At 45.6% G+C, this 20,443-nt stretch overlaps 1 protein-coding gene across 1 annotated transcript in view; it reads right to left on the bottom strand.

Moving 5' to 3' along the window:
• bt (projectin protein bent) overlaps positions 1 to 20,443 on the bottom strand; it is a 178,750-nt gene that overhangs the window by 136,393 nt on the left and 21,914 nt on the right. The window contains 3 exon segments of the mRNA XM_071690353.1: positions 5,466 to 5,607; positions 7,175 to 7,337; positions 17,349 to 17,370. Of these exon segments, the coding sequence (XP_071546454.1) occupies positions 5,466 to 5,607; positions 7,175 to 7,337; positions 17,349 to 17,370 (327 nt within the window).

Genomic DNA, 20,443 nt, shown 5'->3' with positions numbered 1-20,443 from the left:
AGGCAGAACAGCTGCGCTACGGCAAATGCTAAACTTAAAAGATATACAACAAATGTAACAAAAACCAAATGAGAGAAATTCTGAAAAGAAGAAAATGAAATGAAAAGTAATCAATCCCTTTAAGTAAAACATATACAATATAAGAAGCAAAATAAAACATAAGGAAAGATAACTGATGATAAGAAAACAAGAAATCATATAATCATAATAAATGATAATAATAATAATGAGAAATCATATAATAACTAATAACAGTGATAATTGTAACTCATCATAAGGACTGTAAGTCTGGTAGTCAGCATCATCTCAGTACACTTGTCTGTCAGCTGTCAGGGTTAGTATGGTGAGGCGGGAGACCTGCAGGATTATAACTTTAACATCATTAACTCGAGAGCCCCACACTGGGAGCTTTATACAGGAAGCCTTTTTATAAGCGTTTCTTTACTGCATCATCCAAGACGAAGGTTAGTCATTAAGAAGCTGAGTCACCCACTGTGTACATTATTCAAGTTTGTTAGACTAGAAAAGAGCACGTAGTTAGCGGTAGTTAGAGAAGAACTTGCAGTATTAGCGTGTTTATGATCACGTATGGAACATAGGGACTAGGGAGACGAAGTCACAACTATCGCATTCATGGCATACACACTCACACCTTGCCTATGACCACTCAACATACACACTCACACCTTACATATGACCACTCAACATACACACTCACACCTCACATATGCCCAATCAACATGACAGTTGAGTACATTCCCCATCTCTTCCCCCCTCCCCATATACACACACACACGCACCTTCCACAATCAGTTCTAACACCCCATCCTCTCTCATCTGTACACAACGCAAGCTTGATAACACGACACTTCACGTTCGCCCGACAAGGACAAGACAGGATCACAACACAGATCACACGGATGAAAGACGAACCTAAACAATCTACGGTACTATTAAGCCAAACTTTGTTCCCTTACGAAAAGTAAAGATAAAACTTATGGCAGTCTGGCTTACGTCAAACAGTTTGATATAAGGCTTCAAAATGCATCACTTTAGGCACACAACAAAGTTGACATATCTGTTGACAGCTATTCATCTAAACAAAGTTATCAAACACAAGTAAAAGAATCCGTCACTAATCATTTAGTCTGTAAATAGCTTGAAATGTTTGGCTTAAAATACACTCTTACTATCTGCAAGAATCTATGGAACAGAACATTTAATAATTGAATAAGGACAACACTCTCAGAACCAAGCAGTCCTGTGAGCAGAAGACACAGCTTGGACTGATCAGTCACGATGCTATGTAACGATACACAATGTTCATAACACGGTTATGGCTGTCAGTAAAGGCACTGAGCATCTGGCTGTATCACACGTTCACATGACTGGATGTGGGCGGTGCTATGGTAGTAACACTGTTTACATGTAATAAGGCTGTCTCCTTTTATATGAATTATGGAATAATGAGAATCTACTCTAGACTGCTAATGCACTAAATGAGAGCACAAGCACAAGTGAACGAGGAACATCACAAGAGGTGGCAGTCGCAGGACCGACTCTGGTTAGGTCTAACCCGACGTTCGCTTCGTCGAAGAACTTCCACATTTCAAGCGATTCCTCCACATCAGGAATATCGTACAATTTCTAGCCTCTACTTTGAACGGCAGACTGAAACATTTTCATACCTCGCAAACAATCGTGCTACATAATCAGACAACAACTCTCTCTCTTCACAGAGGTTTACCGCCCTAAGGAATGTAAGTTTCTCTGATGGCCGACACTACTGTCACCAATAGTGCGCTCTGTCACTCTAGTTTCTTCACTTAGTAGAATAAACCTTTACGACTGACCAGCGCGTGATTCACAGTCAGCAACGCTAACCACTACACCACGGAAGCTTATAACAAGTTTCAGGTGTAATACGTTCATCCCATGACTCAAGCAAATGTTCCAATATATACGCGACTCTAGGAGAACTCTAGCTAAAATGACTCAAATGTACCTATTGCTCAATGTTTGATATTCCTATATAAGTGATTTAAGACATTTGCCCGCTTTTAATCTGATGTGTGTACAGTAGTTTATCTAAGCTTAAGCAAACAAGAACTGATAATTGACCATTTTGACCCGGCTTATGAGAATCAGAGTTCAGATGAACTAACTCAACATCGTTATGTTCTTCAAAAGCTTCGAAAAAGAGAATTGGTAAAGCGCCAGGTCAGGTTTGGGACACCAGTGAAATAACTTGTTGTATCTAGTTACTGGGAAGATTATTCGCTGTGATTAGTGTTCGCTAAGTATATTTACTGGGTTTAAGTGCAAGCAACCAATATGGCAGAAGTGGACAATATCTTTGGGATATTTCGAGTATGATACTGAAGAGTAAGGTAAATCTCGGTCCTTACGTGGGGGTAGGTGAGGTTTTCATAGATTCAGTTGATTTAAACTTGTTCCACTTTCTCTTACCTCGCCTATCACTTGGTCATGATAAACCTTGTGTCATTTTGGATAAGAAAAAGAATTAACGTAACAAATCATGTGTCGCTGGTCCACAGTACTTTTAGTTATTGTAAAGAGTTCATGTTATCATCATCCAAATCCATGTGGTGTTTGTGGTGCCCCTAAACTGGTACTTTACTGACATTTTTCAGAATAAGGAAGGAGGATCAGGAGTGTCTCCACGAACACCATCGAAGCTTCGTGAGCAAGACTGGCGTAGTTACCGCCCGTCAGAGAGACAGGGTCCAGCTACAGTGGCCCCAAGATAAAGTTGTACAACACATCTACAATTAATAGTCATTTTGCTAAGCGATCTAGAATTATTGTAAGTATCTTTCGATTTTTCGCAACACCTACTGTAGATTATGTACATACCAATGAGAGAGGGACATCACGTATTTCAGAGAACGTCGTCGCATTCAATTATTACAGTGATTACGGACGTCATGATGTGTCCTGAAGGATCAAAATAAAATATCATCAAACTTCACCGTCTTGCTTGCTTCATTACTGCCATCTCTATTCAGGGAAGCACAGCCACTGCAGACATCTGGTGTGGCACTTCCCGACAACTGTGACCAATATATCTACCTAGTTACGATATGTATTAGTAATTTCCTACTAATATGATAACAAAACGTAACTCATCATTTTACTGATCGAGTCTGTCTTGCGACTACGAGAGCTTTCCAGTGTTATGAGCCAGCCAGCAGGAGGCGGTGGCGTGGGCCGACCAGCACACTCCTCTCTGAGGACACGACAACTGTGGCCTCAGAACCATGAGTGGCTGCCACACACGCCTCTCAACACAAGACGGCTCAACCTTACAGACAGTGAGTGAGCTGTGAGGGCGAGGTTTTGTCTTGTGCTTTACTGGTTCCTCGGGCCATTGTGAATCTCTGCATCAGTGGCTGTATCTGTTCTGAGAGAGGACCGCTTCACCTCAGTGTCCCGTTCGCATCTTGAGACATCAACAGAACACTATAGGTTTATTCTCTAACGACCATAATGCTCGTCTGCATGCACGAGTGTTTTAAGCGTGTCAGCATTCCTCCCTTAGAGGTTTCGAACCCTTCTAGGGTATCTAAGTTCTACTAGGAGGAGAACCCCTCCATGAGACTAGAACATGTTTGTTTACATGTTTATTTCCGTCATTATCCACTTCATTAGACAAACATGCGTTTGTTTAGGTCAAAGCGCATCCTTGTGGGTAAATGATTAGTTCATCATTATTAGCGTTGGCTCTTCTGGCGTCACTGTGTCCCGTGGGCTGAGCAAGGTTCCTGAGGTCAGTATCTGTGGTTGCCTGACGTCATCATTCGTTCTTTTCGTCATAATTCGATAATAATTCTCAACATCTGTTCTCTTAGGTCAATATTCTGTCCATATTGTTCCTTCAAGTCAAAATGTTTTACGTCAATATTTGTTCTTTAAAGTCAGTAACCATTCATTATAGTCTGCTGGTGTTTTGCATCATTTCCATTCGTTCCTTTAACCCAGCACAGCTCTACCCTTTACTCGTTTCTTCTGGTCATTTACCCATATAGGTTTAGGTCCATCAACGTTTTGCGGAATTACCATTAATTCCATAAAGTCAAACATCTGCCAGTTTAGGTCACTACCGGATACTGTTGGTCAGTAATACTCCTGTGGGTCAGTGTTATCCGAGTCCATCGCTCTGAAATCAATAAAAGATTAACTAAAAGAACGAACAGCAGCTGTAACACTGAAGCAGCATTCCCAGTAACACCTCCTTCCCTCCTCAAGGGACAATGAACCTTAACCATATATCTATAAAGGATTCTCTGATCATTCTATATTAATGAGGTCAGTCTGACTGCACCACTGGTAACACTGACTTGTAACAAGCACCACTGGTAACACTGACTTGTTACAAGCGGCACTGGCAATGCTGACTGCTATCAGCAGCACCAGTAATACCAACTAACAACAGACGCCACTGGTAACACTGACTGGAGGGATACGTCACTGGTGACACTGCCTCTCGTAACAGATGGTAATGGTATCACTGTTGTAACAACTACCACTGGTTACTCTAATTGTTACAACAGATAACAGTGTCAACAATGACTGATGTCACAGACTTGGTAACAACGACTGATGCAACACATGACAGTAGTAACAGTGACTGGTACATAGGTAACACTAGTGTTACCACAGACAGTCCATGTAACATCAAGTGTTGTAACAGACCACAGTGTAAATAGTAACTGTTACAACGAACGGTAGTGGTAACGCTGATTTGCAACAGATGACACTAGTAATACTGATTGTTACAACAGACAAGTTCTGGTAACAAAGATTCTTGCTGCAGACAACACTGGCAACGGTGACTGCCGCTAAGGAGAGAACTGACAACCGTGACTGCTACAGACGTGACTGGTAACACTGACTGCTACTGGAGACAGTGCTGGTAACACTGACTGCTGCTATCGACAGCACTGGTAACACTGACTACTGCTATAGACAGCACTAGTAACACTGACTGCTGCTATGGACAGCACTGGCAACACTGACTGCTGCTATGGACAGCACTGGTAACAATGTTTGCCGCTAAGAAGAGCAGTAATAATTATGACTGCTACAGACGGGACTGGTAACAATGATTACTGGTACAGACAGTACAGGTAACACTAACTGTCGTGGAAGAGATCACCGACTGTTACAGAAGGGAGTGGTAACGCAACAGACTGCTTGATTAACAGGAGACAGTCACGTGAGATGCACCGGGAAGTACCCGGTACTGTCTTCATGGCAGTCGTCGTTCAGTACGTGCTGGTGGTCACCAGTGTTTATACGTGACTCGTGGCCCTCAGGCCGACCTCACATTACAGGTGGATCAGAGAAAACATTCGAAAGGTATACAGGCCAGGGAGGAGGCTGGGTCTGCGCAAGGGAGAGAGATCGGCGAGGGGCGCAGCGCCCTGCTGCCGGATACTCACTGTCGAAGTTAAGGCTAATAGTGGCATTGCTTTCTCCAAGTTCGTTCTTGGCCGTGACCTTGTACTTGCCAGCGTCCTCCACCGTCACGTTGACCAGGGACAACGTCACGAAGTAGGACTTCTCCTCTTTTTCGATTTTCACCTGAAACAAGAAGGCTGAGGGTTACTACCGGGCGCGGGAAGCATGAAGTAAGGACGGGGTCAGCACCAAATGACTACACATGTGAACAAGACAGTCATACTGGCCAGGCGACACACACAATGTTACACAGACTTTCACCGTGACCAAGATATCACACGAACGGTTCAATATTTGAAGGAGTGGAACTTCAACGACAAAACCAACACCAAACTACACTGGTGTTAATTCAGTCGTTATAGATAACGAGATGAACATTCAGGAGATGAACAGGAAAGAAAAACATGGTGTGAACAGCCTAATGAAGAACAGACTTAAACCTAAACATGATAGAGGACTTGAGAACTCGGCCAGACAACAGATGGTTCAGTAAGACGTGTGTGAGAATCTGCACGAGTGTAAGTGTGCATGGTGGCCTAGCTGGCGTGGGCGGCCGCTGGAGATGACTAGCGGTACCAGGCAAGGCAGTACATGGCAGCAGGTCGAGGACGTCTATATTTAGCCTGGCTGGTCATTCCCAACACAGTATTTTTACACCGGCTCTTCCTTCACCCTGCTACCTGCTATGCAGGTGACTCTACCCACAGCAATATCTTCCTTCCTCTCCCCACAAAATGTTAACGAAGTGAAGGCTACAATCATCTTTAAAATCACGTCTAGATAAATATCTGAATTATATCAGCAGTCGGTAAATAACTCTCTTCAAGAAAGAAACCACATCGAAATTTTCCCCTTCTGATAGGAGCCTCCTACAAGGGATGTTTAGATTTAGGAAGTGATTAGGGTATATCCCCCCATTTACAATACTTTCCTATAAAACTCCAGTGGCAGCATATCCTCTGTATGTGCCGTAGGGAGTGGTGGAGTGGAAGGGGGGAGCCTTCCGGTGTCTCCATCCTAAGCGGGATATTGGAGCTCACGATATCTTTTTCAGCTCTTTATCCGATAACCTCGTGAGGGACTATCAGGTTTCCAGCATCTATACTTCCCATGGAGGCTAAAAAAATTCCAGCAAATCTTTCTTTTTTCCTGCTGGAGCGTACATTATGTGCATATCCCAAATAACGATATCACTAAGTTGTTCGGAGCAGTAACCATCCTTAACACCTCTCCTCTATCATCATCTCCACAGTAACGTACAGCTTGGACTTCTTGCCTACGAGTCTCCTCGTCCTCTCTATAGAAGTGGATAATCTGCTCCTTATATACCTAACTCGACTTGACTGTTGACTTAATATATATTTAACACTACTTGACTGTTAATTGATTGTTGAAAAGTTACACGACATATCATGGAGCAGGTGAATACGTAAAGCACCCTTGATCTAGATCACCTTGCATAACCCTCCCAAGACTATACCTTTGTCCTGGTCCTCGCATGGAAACACCCACGATGACTTTCCTCAATTCTCTCAGCCTTGACCGCACTTCCCAACACACGTACTCGTCTTCCACCTCCCAACCTCCTCCCCGGGCAACTCTGCCTCACACTACGTCCTTCAGAGGGACGAGCGGCAGTAAGAACCTCTGGCGAGACTCCTACCCTGGACTCAGCAGCAGCCACACTTACCTTACAGCGTCCGGACTCTTGCACCGTGAGTCCGTCGCGGAACCAGGTGATGGCAGGCTTGGGGTCGGCCATGATGCGACACTCGAACCTGATATGTTTGCCTCCCTCCTCCTGCTTGATGATGGGTTTCTGGCCGAAGGTGGGCGCCACCCCATCAATTTGTCTGCAGAAAAAGAACGGAGGAAAAACAAAATTAGTGATCGAGTCGATGGCATTTTGATTTTTTCTCCTGAAGGTGAAATGGGATGTAATGGGATGAAACTGGATGGTAACGGATGAAACTGGGTGACTGTGGGGTAAATGGGAGGATGGGGGAATTGGAGGGTACAGGTGGATGTGGAGATGGTAATAGAGGTCAATTTGTTGGTAATATGAGACGGAGATTGTGATACGGGAAAAGCTGGGTGGTGTCGGGAGGTAGAGGGAGATATGGCGAGGGTAATGGGGTAACAATGTATGGAATATGACGGTAATGCAGCTACAGTGTAATGGATGATATTGGAGAGTAACTATGATAAGATACAATGAAAGAAATGAACGACGATAAGTGATTTAATGATTATTTAACAAAAAAGAAAAAATATGAAGAAAATAAAATACGGAAGTGTAGATAACATGGAAGAAAAGAACAAGGAGAGTACTTACAGAACCAAACAATAACTATGATAATAAGGCGAAAAATGATGATGTTAACGCAGAACAAAAGAGTACTGAAAACATAATGGGTTAAAACTCTTTAAACCGGTTTAAGTAGAGGGTAAACAGGGTTAACCTAATTAGTAGGAGAGAACAAACTGAATTGAACAAGTATGATAATGAATAAAACTGAGCTAAAAACCAGTTAGATACGGCAGGGCGCATGAAATGAGGCTGCAACACATGAAATAAGGCGAGTGATTCCGTGAGGAAAAAAAAAGTTTATGAGAATTTTCATCGATGAAAGTAATGGGGTACAAATGATGAGGGTTCATAATGAGACAACTGGACGAAACACATGGAACATCTGTCTGTAGTGAGAGCAGAAGGACGTGATGTGTCTTAATAGTGAAACCTGACCCTCCCAGTACAGAAGGCCTGGCTCTCCCAGTACAGAAGGCCTGGCTCTCCCAGTACAGAAGGCCTGGTTCTCCCAGTACAGAGGGCCTGACTCTCCCAGTACAAAAGGCCTGGCTCTCCCAGTACAGAAGGCCTGACTTTCCCAGTACAGAAGACCTGACTCTCCCAGTACAAAAGGCCTGGCTCTCCCAGTACAGAAGGCCTGACTCTCCCAGTACACAAGTATAGTGTTGAGAACACTTGCCTACAAAAGAGAGGTACACAAGAGTGAACGTGTGTATTAGTGTGAGCAGTTCAGTGAGATTGGTCACTGAAAATACCAATAGTATTATAGTCTTTTTGGTGACAATAATGGAGATAAAAGTCTTACAATTGAAACAGAGAAGACAAGGATGTTCATGCAAGTGCTCTAAACGCTGTCGTGTGTGCGGGAAAGCTTAGGGGAAAGCCAGAAAACGAAGACGTGAAGATCTGTGCCGAGTTCTGGAGGACAATCACAATACCCTATATTCCTAATCTATATAGAGGGAGGCAGGGGAGTAATGTACAAGACAGTGGAGGAGAGAATGGTGTGGTTCAGGTGACGTGGGGCAAGGGAAGACCACGAGGATGGACGCCGGCTCCATCCATACCTGGTGGCAGAGGTAACACCACCAATGCTTCACCTCAGCGACGTCATTAAAATGATCCCTTGGATATGTGCCTTCCGGTCACTATCGTGAAACAGCTCTCACAGATACAACAACATAACCTGACCAGAGCGCTGTGTTGCGTGGCGTATGTTCCTCGCTCAGCATGGCTGATAATGTGACTTTGTAAGACATAAGGTGCATTTTTTGACACTGCTTGTCAGCATACAGTATTTACAGTCATATGCTTACTGATATAATCGATACAACTGTACCTTACTGTGTATATTGCTGTGTAAGACGCATCTAGGATACAGTTCTTCAATACATGATCAGATTCTCCGACATTCATTAATTTTCTTTTAATATTAAGTTACACCTTGTACTACCGACCACCTGGGTCATCATCTACAGCCTCCTTCCTCACCAGGGTCGTCAACAGGGGATCCCTGACCTCACTTCTACGACCATACACACAGAATGAACAGATAAAGTCTACAACCGACCTAGACCAAGGTGCACCCTGGGGGTTCCTGACGCCCGTGTACCCGCGGTGATGTGCGGCCTCACAACGTGCACCTGGGGAGTCATTCAGCCGTTAACTCTCACAGAGGAGAGAAATCTTAGTCCTGCAGCTGACGCAATCAGCCAACAGCCTTACGAACCCCAGGGACCAGAGACCTGTATGGCTCCAGCCAGCCAGAGGTCACCCGCACCAACCAACACCACCTAACTGGGGGCGACCGTCAGACCAGCTGTACGTTACATAGGTCAACACTGAGGTGGTCAGACACTACCACCATCACTCACACACAACCATACGTCCCGACAACCACAATCACCTACAACCACCACCATCACCACCACATCCATCACCATCAACAACTCCCACCATCACCGCCATCCACCAACCATTACTTAAATCATTATTGCCATTAACAGCAATCACCACCACACAGTCCCCAACACCATCACCACCACACAGTCCCCAACACCATCACCACCACACAGTCACCAACACCATCACCACCACGCAGTCCCCAGCACCATCATCCACCGCCGCCACCCCCCCGTCAAGGCTTTATATAGCTGGTGGGTGGGCTGTGGCAGGAGTCTTCCCAGAAGACAGACCACACACTGCATGGCATAAGGCAATCTCAAGAGCGCCAAAAATAGGCAAAAATCGGATCAAGTTAAAAATAGACGACACTGAAATACGCCAAGATTGGGAGTTGAGTGGGTGGGAGGAGTGTTGAGGGAGAGGACTGTGGGAGAGTGCTGGAAGAGAGGAAGGCTATGAGAGGAGAGTGTGGGAGAGTTGTGAGTGGGCAGGACGAGTGTTGAAGGGGAGGAGGAGTAAGTATGAGGAGTTGGCACCCATAAACGTCTGTATTGATAACAACAAATAAGAACTACGACTGATAACTGACTCTTCCTCCCAACACCTTCCAGGAACACTAAGGCTGGACATCTGGAACTCTTAAGTTGTCAACAACGGTATGTAAGGAATGTTGGAGAAATCATTACAGCCATTCTCGGTAAGTAAATAATTTCCTGAGTTACAACAAGAGGTTGACTCGTCGCTTAACTAGGCCAAGCAGTACGGTAGTTACTATAAATACCGCCGTCAGGACGTGGCGCTGTAACCAGTGACTCAGGCCTGATACGCTGCTGGTGTTGTAAGGTCTATATCAGGAGCCACACGCCATCGTCATCAGTGTGTTCCATCATCAAGTGTCAGGTGACGTGGGGAGCTGGTCCTGGATAACGTGTGCTGTCGGTACAGCACGGAGGAGGGAGGGAGTCAACACACGGGGGACCACATCTCTTAATCTACTATCATACAATTATTCTAAACTTCTTTATGCTCTACATTCAGTTTCATAACTCGGTTTATCCAGTTCTTACACCAGGATCAACCTATAAAAGTGCTTCTTCATATCATTTCTAACAAGTTTCAATTTCATGTTAGGTTGTTCTTTCCTTGAACATTTCGAAGAATTATTTACTGTTGACGTCATTAGACAGGTTCAAAAACTTAAAGATAAGCACAAGATAAGCACGATGTCAAAATGCTTCATTAACTCTTCCGATATCAGTGTATGACAAGCGCTGAAACCTCACAAATTCTAAATACATAATGCACAAAGCTAAGAAATGTGCCCTGTTCCTTGGAGACATGAGGTAATGTTGTAAAACTGAGATTAACATAGTTATCTTGCTTCCTGGATGACGGAACATCCATCCTATACAAAGTTAAAGGCTTCACTTTACGGCATTCTAGCGAGCACCTGAAGCCTATATCATCAGATATGTTATACTAAGGTCTGGCATCGTCCTCGATAACTCATCTCTTTCAATACGACGTCCCGACCCTGGGTGTGATGCCTGTCCGCCTTCACTTCCATGATGCTGACACGGGTTACGCAAGCCGTACTAATTACCGTGTGTCACGACCGCGTGACCTGCAGTAGTGCTTTATAACGATACCTGGACTCTTGGTAACGATATCTGAACCTCCGGAAGTACAGTAGCTTGTGTCACAGTCAGAGCTGCGAGTCATGCCATGCTCCCCTGGCTTACCCGTCGTGCGATGTGGTCGTCGTGTCGCTGGTCGTCGTGCGGGAACTCTCATTCCTCGTGAGAGAGCTTTCGCACCATCAGCCACACCGTCGGCGACCAAGCGGCCGTATTCCTTGTACGATCCATCGAACTGAGAATATTTGTTGTCCTGTTGAGAACAATCCTCCAGCCTGGAAGATCGCGCACCTCTCCCTGTGTGGGAATTGTTGTACCGCGTAGAAAAGCTGTCCCTTTCTGAACCCTCGAACCCTGACGATACACACTCTTGTTTCCCACGATAACTGTCAACTGTTGAAGATAAGCTGTCCCTTCTCGCGTACGAAGTGTCGAGATTAGATTCACCATCTCGTTTCCCGTGGAAACTGTCGAACTTGGTCGAAACACTATTCCTTTTTCTATAAGAACCATCTATTTCGGAAGAGAAGCTATCCCTCCTTGTATCAGAGCCGTCGAACCTGGAAGACAGACTATCCTTTCTTGCATAAGTACTGTCGAATTTGGAAGACAGACTCTCCATCTTGGCATCAGAGCTGTCGAACCTGGAGGAGACACTGTCCCTTTTGACATTAAGTCGGTCGAATTTTGAAGAGAAGTTGTCCCGTGTTGTATCAGAGCTGTCGAACCTCGAAGAGACACTGTCTCTCTTTGCAAATGAACTGCCGAACTGGGAAGATATACTGTCCTTATTCTTATAGGAACTTTCATACTTGGATATGGAGCTCCTCCTGTCAGACAAGCTGTCGTGTTCTGACAGTGAGCTCCTCGACATTCTGGCATCTTTTCTGAACAGCGAACTTTCCATATTAGAAACTGAGCTCTTCCTGGAGCTCTGAGAGAGAGCATCGGCACCCCCAGCCTTGCTCTGGGACCAGTGCAACGAACTTGTCGACCGTACGCTCGAAGACATCTTTCGTTGGTTCGTATCGAGTTCGTAGTTTGCCGTAGAGCGAGAGGTGGTGGTTCCCCTCGGCGGCTTACGGCCTGACTGAGGAGGGGAAGCGCCGTGAGCGGCCGGAACGGCCAGGTGTGGGTGGTGGTAGGTGATGACGCGACGCAGACGGTGCACCGCTGAGGTAACGTGCGAGGTATGGGTCACTGGTATATACAGCAGGTCTTCCTCCTGCCAAGATCAGCAGAAACCATGATAAATCACCTATATATATACGTACATAGCTCCGTCATAACACTATCCTTTATCCTGGTCTCCCAACTTGACCGCTGGAGGCAGGAGAGACACCCAGGACAGTATACAGTTGGTTCCTGTGTGTCCATCATCCCAACAGCTATCATCATTCCTGGGGAATCACCTATCATTATTTTCAAGTCGAGATACAGTGGTCTATATTCTGCACCACCCGTGGGCCAGTACGCTAGGATCACCAGGTAGGAAAGTACTATAATATTTACTGATTGGTGGGAAGGCCAGAAGCGTCTACCGTTATGCAACGGGACCAAGTTTATACATAGTTCGCCGAGGCTGAGATGCGACAAAAACCCGGGTTGTGCGCCGCCCTCCACCTCACCTACGCCCTCTGAACCCATCAAGTATACATCCTCCCGCCACATGATGAGCGAGCACGAGAGGCCATCCTTCCCTCTTAACTATTTCCTGTGAAATATTTCCAACGTCAGTCAGCGGTTGTGGGCGCCGGGACGCAGTCAGCGTCGTTGTCGGAGCAGCTGAGCCGTGACCGAGCAGGCCGTCTTGAGCTGGAGTTTATCTTTAGTTTTGGCACATAGTTATGAGGTCTGGGTGTTGTCGCGGGCGCCACCACCCCACCCAGTCATGGCTGAGTCATGGGCAGCCAGAACCTGCCGGGGGTTACCACTAAGGGTCATGGATCCCTCTGACTGAAGCCAGAAGCTGCCAGGGGAAGTGTTATCGCCTGGGGTCAAGGCCCCTGTATCGCCAGCACCAGCTGATGGAGCCGCGGGGGTGGCCGGCGAGGCAGGGCACATAACAAGGTGAGGGACACGCCATAATTTACGTCTTCCTTCTCCCCGCGCCAGGGATCATTCATCATGGACGTCTCACCCTCGCGCTCTCCAACTGACTGTGTTCCGTACTTCTCCGTCTTGTTCATATCACACACACACACACACACACACACACACACACACACACACACACATCCTCTTGTTTTGATTGGTGACGTTTTTGGTGCAATTCCCGCGGTACTCCACTATGGTCGTTCCTCCTGCGTGCGTGTCTGTACCTTTCTAGTTCTTGTCACGTGGTTGGGCTACCCAGTTACCTCACCTGACACCAACCTCACTACTTGGACCCTCAAGACAGGTCATCACCTCCGTCTTTCCCACTCGATCTGAATTTCTGAGACTAAACATTTCATGTAAATCTTTGCGTGCATCAGCAAGGTCCGACCTGTTGCTCAGGGGTCACTCTCTCTGCAAGTTTACCAGGTCGTTCCTCAACATGACCCACTCTCTAGTTCAGGGTCTAACCCTACGGATATCGCCCGGGTTCCTACGGGTCATACTGAAGCCCTTCCAGGACCAGGTGACCCTCAGGACAAAGGCTGGCCCAAAGGGAAGTGCGGCAACGAAGCCAGTCGACTGGAGCGTCAGGGAAAGTCAGGCATTGATCGTTGGCTCACTGCTCATCCCACCAAACGAAGAATACATCATTGTAGTCATCATCATAGCATTAGCCCTTCCCTGATGGTCTCGCTCGTCATTATAGGATTCTTTGCATCATACGGGTCACTTGTGTTGATTACGGCATTCTGTTGGACACTTGTCTCGTTATACAGAGGAAAACCATGATGCACGTCGCCCATAAAGTGGTGATCCTCCGAGTGATTTACAATGTTGTCCCAAATGATGGTTTATACCAGTTGACCAACTAAGGACGTCAAGCTAGCTGGGTAATTATCTCTGGCAGAGACAGATTGCTTTTCTTGAATGTTGTTGTTACACTTGGCACACTTCCAGTTCAGTCAAACTTTCCCAAACACAAGTGACTTATTGGAGAGAACAGTCAAGGGCTCAACTATTTCACTTTATAGCTTAGTTCATCATTGTTCAGGGATAAAACGTACAAGGACCGGCTATATTATTCACTGGCATTCCTTTTAAAGTTGACATTACATCTTAACCGTGTCTGCCATTATCATGTTCCTAAATGTTCTCCTCCACTAGCAGTGACATGATCTTTGTCTTCAGTGGAAAATGAAGATAAAGAAATCACTTAAGATCTTTTCGATGACTTCAGTGTTTTGATGCAAGATATCGTTTTTTCGTAATCACTGGACCAGCTGACCAGGTAATGACCATCTTGCTTCTGTTAGAGCATTCTTCATCGTTTCTCTTGGTTACCCAAACACTACTCAACCAGTCAGTAAACCGTCCTTGTACGTACAGTTAACAGTCCATCACAAACGTACGAAATATGGAAGTGTTTAAGGTGGTTTGTGATGATTTCGAGTTGAGATAGATAGATTTATTAGATAGATAGATAGATAGATAGATAGATAGATAGATAGAGAGAGAGAGAGAGAGAGAGAGAGAGAGAGAGAGAGAGAGAGAGAGAGAGAGAGAGAGAGAGAGAGAGAGAGAGAGAGCCTGCCCTCGTATGGCATGGTGTGTAGGTTAGACAGAGGACATTAACCTCACCATAAGGCCCTGGGAGGAGTGATGATCATATGTTGATCTTGGAGGATGCCCCTCAAGCAGCATCACCAGCCTGTCTCCCTCCCTCCCTGCTCCAACATCGTCCTGCTTCTGCTAGCGTTTCCTACGTCGAGGATACAGATGTGCACACTTCCTTAATGTGGATCAGTCTATATCTTATCATCATTCTGGGATGCACAGTGGGACTCAGGGAGTGTCTTCGATGCCTTACTATCAACTTCAATTTCAGATGAACTACGTTGGTACCTGACACTGCTGAAGCCGAGGTCATAGTGGAGTGAGGCGAGGTCCACCAGTGGTGGGCGTGTGAGTACCACCGGAGGAGCCAATGTCCAGCTTGCCTTACCCTCCTCCCCTGGTCAGGACATGCCTTGCCTCTCCCCGCCGGGGCCCCGCCGAGCTGCTACATTTAGCACCGTGACGGCTGTGCATGCCAAGCCCCTCCCCACGTCTTATCCCCCCCACAACCACCCGCGGCCAAGTATCGCCACAGGTCCTTATCCAATACATAATGACTCACACTTCCGCAATCCACAGCCATATTCTCCTCTTTCTCCATATTCTCCTTCTCGACAGAAGGTCCTCAGCCGTTCCTGAAGTTAATAGTGAAGTAATACTTCATGGACGCCTCAGTTCTCAGGATCTTATTGGAATGCCACGCCTCCTGTTGCCTCATTTTTCATTGTGCATTGTAGGCCCCTACAGTGTGTAATGAGGTAGCCCTCTACAGTGTGTAGTGAGGTAGCCCTCTACAGTGTGTAGTGAGGTAGCCCTCTACAGTGTGTAGTGAGGTAGCCCTCTACAGTGTGTAGTGAGGTAGCCCTCTACAGTGTGTAGTGAGGTAGCCCTCTGAACACTGCAGCTGTAGGTGGCAAAGCAGCTGGTCCTGCGAACCAGATCTCTTGATGTTGATACCTTCTGTCTGGAGGTGACATTAAACCTCGGTATGGTAACTACCAGCCTAGGTGACTGACCACGTCGCCCAGGGGCTTGATCATGTCGTCGTCAACGGAACCTAAACTATATATCGTCCAGGGAACCTTGATCAGATTGTCAAGAGAACCTAATCTTTACCCTCTTAAGGGAATCTCATTTCGTTTACGGAACGTGACCAGCATCGCTGGGACCTGGCCATTCCGTCAATAAGGGAACGTAATCCGTACATCGTCAAAATAATCTCATAATTACGCCACTAAGGGTACCCAATTTTGACGGTGTCAAGGGAACCTAATCATTCCGTCTCCATCATGAGAGCCTGATCACTAGGCCGCCAAAGGAAACATAATCACTCAATCGTCGACGGTACCCCATCACCTGGCAGGTGATGGGCCAAAAGCCTACCCCATCAACCCACCAAGTACCCGTCGTTACATCCAAGCTACAGCCGAGTTTGGATTAACAGAATATTTCTTATACAGAACAATGCTCGAGGTCAAATACCCGAGCCCCCGCGCAGTGATGATGGTCAGTGTTTGAGAAGAACAGGTCAACATGATGGGAGGTGTAAACACGGACAATAACAGAAGTCTGCCGCTACCTAGCTAATATGGGAAACATTCCCAGCTATATCGATTTTACCTCTACACATGCTTAGTCTAATTACATCTACATGTCCATGCATCTACCCATATATATATATATATATATATATATATATATATATATATATATATATATATATATATATATATATATAAACTAAAGTTATACCAGTAAATAGAGTTAAGTAAAACTATTAAAATTCTAAGGAGTTTAGAGCAGCATATTAATGCATCTGTTATAAAACGAAAATAATAATAACACAAAGTAACTTACTTTTGGTCCCCAGCTAGTTCGTTCGCTGGAAGAGAGAGGAAGAAAGAAAAATAAAGCAACACAGCCGATGAAAATAAGGCAAGAGGTACAGTCAAGATGGAGCGAGCAAGGCTGGACGGACGAGGGAGGGAGTGTGGCCACTGAGAAGCCTGGTCCTCAGTGTTTCTCCTCTGGAACGAACCGTTTCCCCATTGAAGACTGTCACCCGGATGAGGTGACACGAGAACAGCCATGATCTGGGCTGTTCTCCTGGTTCTGACTCGCATTACTGACTCCCTCTTTGAGTAACATCCTCCCTCTGTCCTTCCCGGGACAGTGGCGGTCCTCTTCCAGCCTTGCTCGTTCCAGCGGCCCGCGGCCCTGAGCACCTGGACAGGAGGAGCCCGAGCCACCAACCCCTACAATGAACTACCCGGGTCTGGACTTCAGCTTCTCCTTACCTTTCGGGCGGGTCATCTACGGCTGCAAGAAAACGGTATAAATCAATTAGTTGCTTCCAAAAAGATGCTCATTGAGGCGTGTTGCTTCCCTGAGCACTTGCAAGATGGTAACTCGTTTTCTTGGCGTGTTATGGAGAACAATCTACAATACTATATAGACAGTCACACAGCTGACCCATCACAGTAGGTCAACGTCCTCTACCTCCGCCAGAAAGGTCTTGACCTCTCCGAGATTCACTCAAGTGTCAGAGGCTTAAAAAGACACACGCTTGAGTGATGCTCTCTGGAGAGGCCAACCGTTACCATCTTCAAATGACTCAAGAGGAATCAACGACAAATTTGTGTGTGTGTGTGTGTGTGTGTGTGTGTGTGTGTGTGTGTGTGTGTGTGTGTGTGTGTGTGTGTGTATGGGAGTAAGATATCAACAGAATTATCAAGGCAGCGCCAGACCACTAGTCGCTTGGACAGGTTTTCACTTCCTCCAAAATTCTTGAAATACTTCACCTCATCTCTTCTCTCTCTCCCCCTTATCAACACTTTCTCTGCCCCTCATCAACCTTCTTACAATTCCAATTAAGACCTGGCCTCCATGTAGACCTCTGCCCTTGACTGGAATCTCCAAGTACAAACCAAAGTACTGTAATCTGATGATCATTAGTGCTACTCAGGAGTATGTGACTCGTTAAACTCTAGTACAGGTTGAGTGATGTGTTGTAGTTGGGGTCCGGCTTTATGCCAGGGTCCCAACTTCGGCCTCCTTCACCAGGCAAAGAGACTAGTGGATTGGAGCTGCCCAAGTTAATACGTGACGAATGTAGCTTTAGAGAATTATATTTAATGATGTTTAAGGTTTCCAGAATCAGAATGTCATGAAGGAAAGGCAACTGCATGTTTTCTACCAGGTATAACACATGAAAGAGTTGTCATATATCGAAATTAATCTTTGATCCCATGCATGACTGAGACCAGATCTTTTATACTAATTTATATTTACATGAAAGTATTGTGCATGAATTATCTTCATTGTTTAATTATACAAAGTCGTCTCTACAATTTCATTTAGGGTATAAATGTGAACAATTTTTGGGGGGAGATCAAAGTAGAGTAAAACATCATGAAGAGCAAAACTCTTGATGAAACAATGTTACAGGAGGACATCACAGGTCGATATGGTTACCTGAGTTTAGTGGTAGTTTAGTGAGGGTGGTGTGAGTGGTCATACCTTTAAGTTAGACTAAGTTGGTTGGATATACCTGTGTTGCTGTACACATACCCCACACGGCTAGCCTCTCGCGCCACACACCTCATATCACACCCTGGAATTCCTCCCAATTATCCATGACTTTATTAACTAGCGATGATAGTCGTTAACGGCCTAGTTAAGTAGCATGATTACCCTGACCTTGGTTAACTAACACAATAATTCATCCTGGGCTAGGATGACTAGCATTGTCATTATCCAGGCCCATACAAAGTGATTATAGTACGGGATTTGGATTTCCATTATGAACAACGGCTTAATCAAAATCATCATGATTCTGAGCCAGTTTACATAGAATCATGAAAAACGGATCACTAGAGATGTAACGCAGCATTCTCAAAGAAGCTCTTCCCAGCTACAAAACTAACATTCAATTAGTGTCACTAGAATCATTATCTTAATGGGTCACATTAACTAGAATCGTGTGGAGTCGATTACCTTTGGTGTGGTTAACTCGAGTTATTATCCAAAATCAATTACCTTGGATCAGGTTGGATAGACAACAATTATTATCCAAGGTTAAGTATCCGTTATCATCTATGTCTACTTCATTATCATACGGCCATGGTTAACTGAACTACCATTCAGGTGGGTGTCAACCGCAAATGACACCATCCCATGATAGGTTAACCACAAGGTCACCTGGGCCGGGGTAACTAGGATGTCGCAGGGGCAACTGTACCAGTATCAATTGGAGCACTACTTCAAACTGGGAGCCGAACCCACATCCTAGGTTTCTGAGTCGGAGTTCTGTCCCCCTGAACCACGTGACCCCTTACACATGTACGCCACACTGGCTTAGATATAGCTAATGCTAATGTTCTTAATTTAGTTGTCTAAGTACTCCAACTGTTTGCTGATCAGAATCTAGGTATAACCCAATATTAGAGGAGGAAGAACTTGGCACCTCGAACACTGGTTCAGTGCGAGGTGACCTTGGTAGTTCGTGTGAGCATGTGTACACACATACATTGGTGTGGTAATTCTCCAACATTCAGGAATGAGTGTGTGAGCAAAACTTGGGTAAACAGAGATTACGATGTCAAGTGCATGGTAAGGCAGGTAAGATGTGAGAGGCTGGGTGGTAGAGGAAGAAAGGAAGCTGGTTCAGGAGGCAAAAAGGTGTGATCCTTCGAGCAGAGTGAAACACCAAATGGCACTGTGTTGGCTCTCTCCCGGCACTGGGCGGCACTCTACCCTCCCATACTTGCTGGCAGAAACTGAGGTTCGAAATAACAAGTGAGACACACAGAATCAGCTCATCAAAGACAAGGCATTTGAATCAAGAGCTTACACTCCATTACCCTCAGCAGGGAAGGCAAGAAACCACACGAGCTGAGGTGTTATCGGAGCATCACTGTGCCAGGTGTGGGAAGGGTGCTCAGCAGTCCATCACTGCTGGCGGGAGCTGGCTCCAGAGACACTCCCACAGTCAGGATCGAGTCATCAGTGGCATCAGGTGTGGGTGGAGCGGTAGAATGACCGCTGTTAGTGGTATGCGATAAGGTAGAGGAGGGTTGGCGGTTGTGTTACCATGTGCTGGATTATCTGGAAAATCTCGTTCCAATACAGTTCTTCCTTTATGCAGAAATTGCGGCAAAAGCCATCAAGAGTTGCGTTAATTGTTATTTGTTTTATAAAACTAAAGAATTTTGAAAATGGTTGGATTAAGAACGAAACCAAACTTCAAAAAATAAGAACTAAGAGATTAGCGTTAATAAAAGGCTAAGATTTTCCAGGCGAGCGTCCTTGGCATGTGCTCTATGTCTGTCAGAGAGTCTGTCGTGGTGGGGGAGCCTGAGGATGGCCTCGAGGTGCCCTGAGCAGCTCTACT

The sequence above is a fragment of the Panulirus ornatus genome, chromosome 48, assembly GCF_036320965.1.
Source record: "Panulirus ornatus isolate Po-2019 chromosome 48, ASM3632096v1, whole genome shotgun sequence".
NCBI lineage: Eukaryota > Metazoa > Arthropoda > Malacostraca > Decapoda > Palinuridae > Panulirus > Panulirus ornatus.
This window is presented reverse-complemented; position numbering and strand designations above follow the sequence as displayed.